Source organism: Protomyctophum parallelum (assembly GCF_964188405.1).
Source record: "Protomyctophum parallelum genome assembly, chromosome: 17".
NCBI classification, from domain to species: domain Eukaryota; kingdom Metazoa; phylum Chordata; class Actinopteri; order Myctophiformes; family Myctophidae; genus Protomyctophum; species Protomyctophum parallelum.
Window position 1 is genome coordinate 29645300 of NC_139719.1, and position 3894 is coordinate 29649193.

General features: G+C 41.7%; 1 protein-coding gene across 1 annotated transcript in view; it reads right to left on the reverse strand.

Annotated features, from left to right (window-relative positions):
* Positions 1–247: 247 nt before the first annotated feature.
* usp22 (ubiquitin specific peptidase 22) overlaps positions 248–3894 on the reverse strand; it is a 30615-nt gene continuing 26968 nt past the window's right edge. Inside the window, exons 9-13 of the mRNA XM_083786932.1 lie at positions 3425–3551; positions 3044–3135; positions 2572–2634; positions 2123–2272; positions 248–2004 (exon numbers count right to left, since the gene is read on the reverse strand). Of these exons, the coding sequence (XP_083643058.1) occupies positions 1962–2004; positions 2123–2272; positions 2572–2634; positions 3044–3135; positions 3425–3551 (475 nt within the window). The 3' untranslated portion in view covers positions 248–1961. The remainder of the gene's footprint in view (positions 2005–2122; positions 2273–2571; positions 2635–3043; positions 3136–3424; positions 3552–3894) is intronic.

Sequence of the window (3894 nt, forward strand, 5' to 3'; positions counted from 1 at the left end):
AAGTTGAGTGAAAAAAAAACCTATATATATATATCCATATATAGATATATGACTACAACTCATGGTACATTTCATAATACTGTCCACCATTTTACGAAGCATAGTGCTTCGTAAAATGTTGTTATATGTAACTATGTGTAGCCCTAAATTCTTACCAACATGCCATCATGTCATGGATGAGAATAAAAGTGCAGCACACAGGAGACTTTAAAGATATAGATATATTTCATTTTATTCTATTTGTGTCTCACCAAGATTATTGTGTCCAGTTTTATTTTTTGCAGCAGCAATTGTATGTGCATTGAATGTTTTTGATCGATTTGATTCAAACAGGTTCGCTGTTGAGGTGACCACGTGGCCTAACTGTTCTCCAGCAATAATGCATGAACCAAACCACCATTTCACTATTAGTTTGAACTCTTTTTCACTTACATACAAACTGTACATACTGTACATACATACATTACATACATACAACTCGTCAACGTTTCTGGGGGAAAAAAAAGGGGGGGTGGCGGATTTGAAAACTAAAAAGAAATTTCCTCTGGAAACTGTAAGAAACAGCTCTGACAGCATGCCGAATGCAAGTACTGATTCAGTACACGAAACATGCGCACACGCACGACACATGTGCATAACACAGGAATACATACACGCATTTACACCAATGCACATACACTGGGGTTGTGGTTGTTTTTTTTTGCTCTCTTTGCTCACACATGCACACACACGTTCACACACAAACTCACGCAATTTGAGCGACATGCCGCAAGCACTGTGGGAGTGAGCCGAGAGACTATTGAACAGACAGGCGCGCACACACACACACACACACACACACACACACACACACACACAACAGTACTGTCCCCCTTTGTCTTGTTTCACAATTTTACCGTTTAAGTCTGAAACACTGCTCACAACAACATATCCAGAACTATGCACAAATATGGCAATATAATGTCACCATGGTAAAATAAAGAACAAAACAAAACATTTCAGACAATCAGACCCACAAGCGTGCCATGAACAAACAAACAAAAAACAAACAGATTTCACAACAGCAGGCTTGTGGAAATGTTCACCACCATTTTTGTTTTCCTTGTGTAAAAAAGTGACTGCATAATGACACACATTGACACAGGCAAGCTTCAAGGGGGGATGGGTTGAGGGTGCAAAACCGTAAACAAACGTTTGGATTATGTAGAAAAATATACTTGCTATGCTTTTCTTTTTTTCCCCCTTTTTTTGCCACCCTTTTATTGTATGGATGAATCGAGAGAGAGCGAGAGAGAGAGAGAGAGAGAGAGAGATAGGAAAGAATCCTAACAGAACCCTTTAAGTTCAGAAGAACTTCTGGAGAGAGAGAGAAAAAAGAAAGACCGTTGCTCATGTCCTACAGACCTACAGTATCTGAGGAATGAGGATTCCAAATAAAGTTATAAATGATCAGTTTCTCATTACCATTTTTGCATTCAAAAGATTCACACACAAGATTCACAAGCTAGGACAACGGACCTCCCAGATATATACATTCACTGTATATACAGTATATATATATATATACACACACACACACACAACCAGTGGCTATATACATTATATATATATAGCGACTGTAGCCGAGAATCGGAAAGTCACTGGTCCTGGAAGGTGGTGGATCCGCCTATAGTCTGGACTGGACTACTATAGATGCTATGTCTTTCTCTCTTCGTCTCATACCTTTATCACATCCACCCTCTTTCTGGAGTGTCTCCCGCCCCATCCTCACTTCACGCCATCATCATGGTTCATGTGCCCCATCTTTGTTGAGTGTTTCCCCTATGCGCTCACTTTTGTTTCCCGCCATCATACCGTCTTCCATTGGTGCCAGCACTGTCTGCTTCTCTCTCTCCCTCTTTGATCATCCTCTCTTCTCTCCTCCACCACCGTTGTGGATCCAGTGAGCAGACAAAGGGGAATTATTCATACTCCAGGAACTGTTTGTGGTAGAACAAAAGGTACCTAGTGGAGAGAACAAAAAATACCAGATGGGACACTTTTTTTAAACACTGACTAATTGTATCCTTTGTTGGGGGGGGGGCACACACACACACACACACACACACACGCGTTGTCTCACCCTTCACTGTCCAGTACGTCCTTGATGCTAGCCTTGGTGATGATGGCGTCGTCACATTTGAACCACTGGTCCTTGTGCTGGCGGATGAAGGTGGTGTAGTGTCCGCTCTCCAGTGTCCCCTGGTGGTTGACCACTGCAAACAGACTGTACCTGCAAGAGTCAGGGAACAGGAGGGAAGGATGAGAGAGAGGAAGGGGTAGAAGAAAGGAAAGGAAAGAAGGAAAGGCAAGAGACAAAGAGAGAAGGGAGGTGGAAGATCTACAAGCTCACAACGCTGCGATGTGTTATGAGCTTGTAGATCGGATTTTCTTTTCAGCCAACACTCAAGAGATTTGGGAGGGCAGGCGACTCCGGACAACGTATAGAGGGTTTAAGTGAGCAAAGAAATCAAACGCTGCCTGAGACTTCCTCTAGCGCCGTAAAGAAACCATATAAGAGTGTTGTCTTACTTGTTGTCGTTGTTGAAGGGCTCTGAGGTTTGTTGATACTGCCCATTCATCCTGCCCTCTTTACTGAAACACCAAACCACATAGAATACAAAAACACACATTCATACGTGTACAGTATATACACTGGATATATAGCTGAGACAAGTGGCCCGTAGCACTTGCCCTAGCCCCTTAGATAGCACTTTATGTAGACTTAGATAGCATTTTTACAGACTTATAGCATGTTACGTAGACAGCACTAGAATTGCATTTTATGTAGTCATAGCACTTCATAGTTAGTATATATGTATAGTTTATATGTACAGTATAGTTTCATTATAGATATTCCACTGTTACGTTCTTAGTTTACGTAAGTTTCATAACTTTTTATGTATGTGATGTATTGCCATGCTTTTGTTCTTGCTTAATGTAAATCACTCTGGATTAAGAGCGCTGCTAAATGACTACATTGTAGACAAACAGACAGACAGACCTGGAGGCCATGAAGGGGGTCATGTCCAGCTCTAAGGGGAAAGACACATAGGTGGTGATCTTTCTGCGTAGCTTGGCTGAGTGTTCAAACCTCTAAAAAACCGAGAGGCAGAGAGATAGAGATAGAGAGAGGCAATAGAGAGATAGGGGAGGGACAAAGATGAAAAGAAAGAAGGGGAGAGATGGCAGGGAAGGAAAATAGAGATGAAGACAGAGAGAAATCAAGGGAGTGAGAGAAGGATAGAGAGAGAGGTGTAAGAGGGAGATGTCAGCGAAGTTGTTATTAATCAATAATCATTGATTATTAGATGGAAAAAAATCCAAAGGGTCTGGTCAATGCATTTTTGACACACACACACACACACACACACACACACACTACCTTGAGATGAAAGCAAGCGACGATGGGGAGTTTCTTCATGGTCAGTTGTTTGGTGGACTCCTGGTAACTATGGCAACCACTACACTTGATCTTAGCACTGCTGCCTAAGTGCTCAGGTCTGGTAAACCTGCAGAGAACACAGGAATGGTTGGTTGGAATGGTTGTGTGTGTGTGTGTGTGTGTGTGTGTGTGTGTGTGTGTGTGTGTGTGTGTGTGTGTGTGTGTGTGTGTGTGTGTGTGTGTGTGTGTGTGTGTGTGTGTGTGTGTGTGTGTGTGTGTGTGTGTGTGTGCACAGGTGTTGTGACTACAGAGAGATGGCTACATTACATTTGATTTTGTATGGAAATGATTGAATATTCTGGTTTAGAAAATTATATAATTTATGCAGGGTCACAAGGGCTACATATATGTGTGTGACTGACTAACTCATATAAAAATATAAGTATATTAGTAATAGTACAAATATAAGA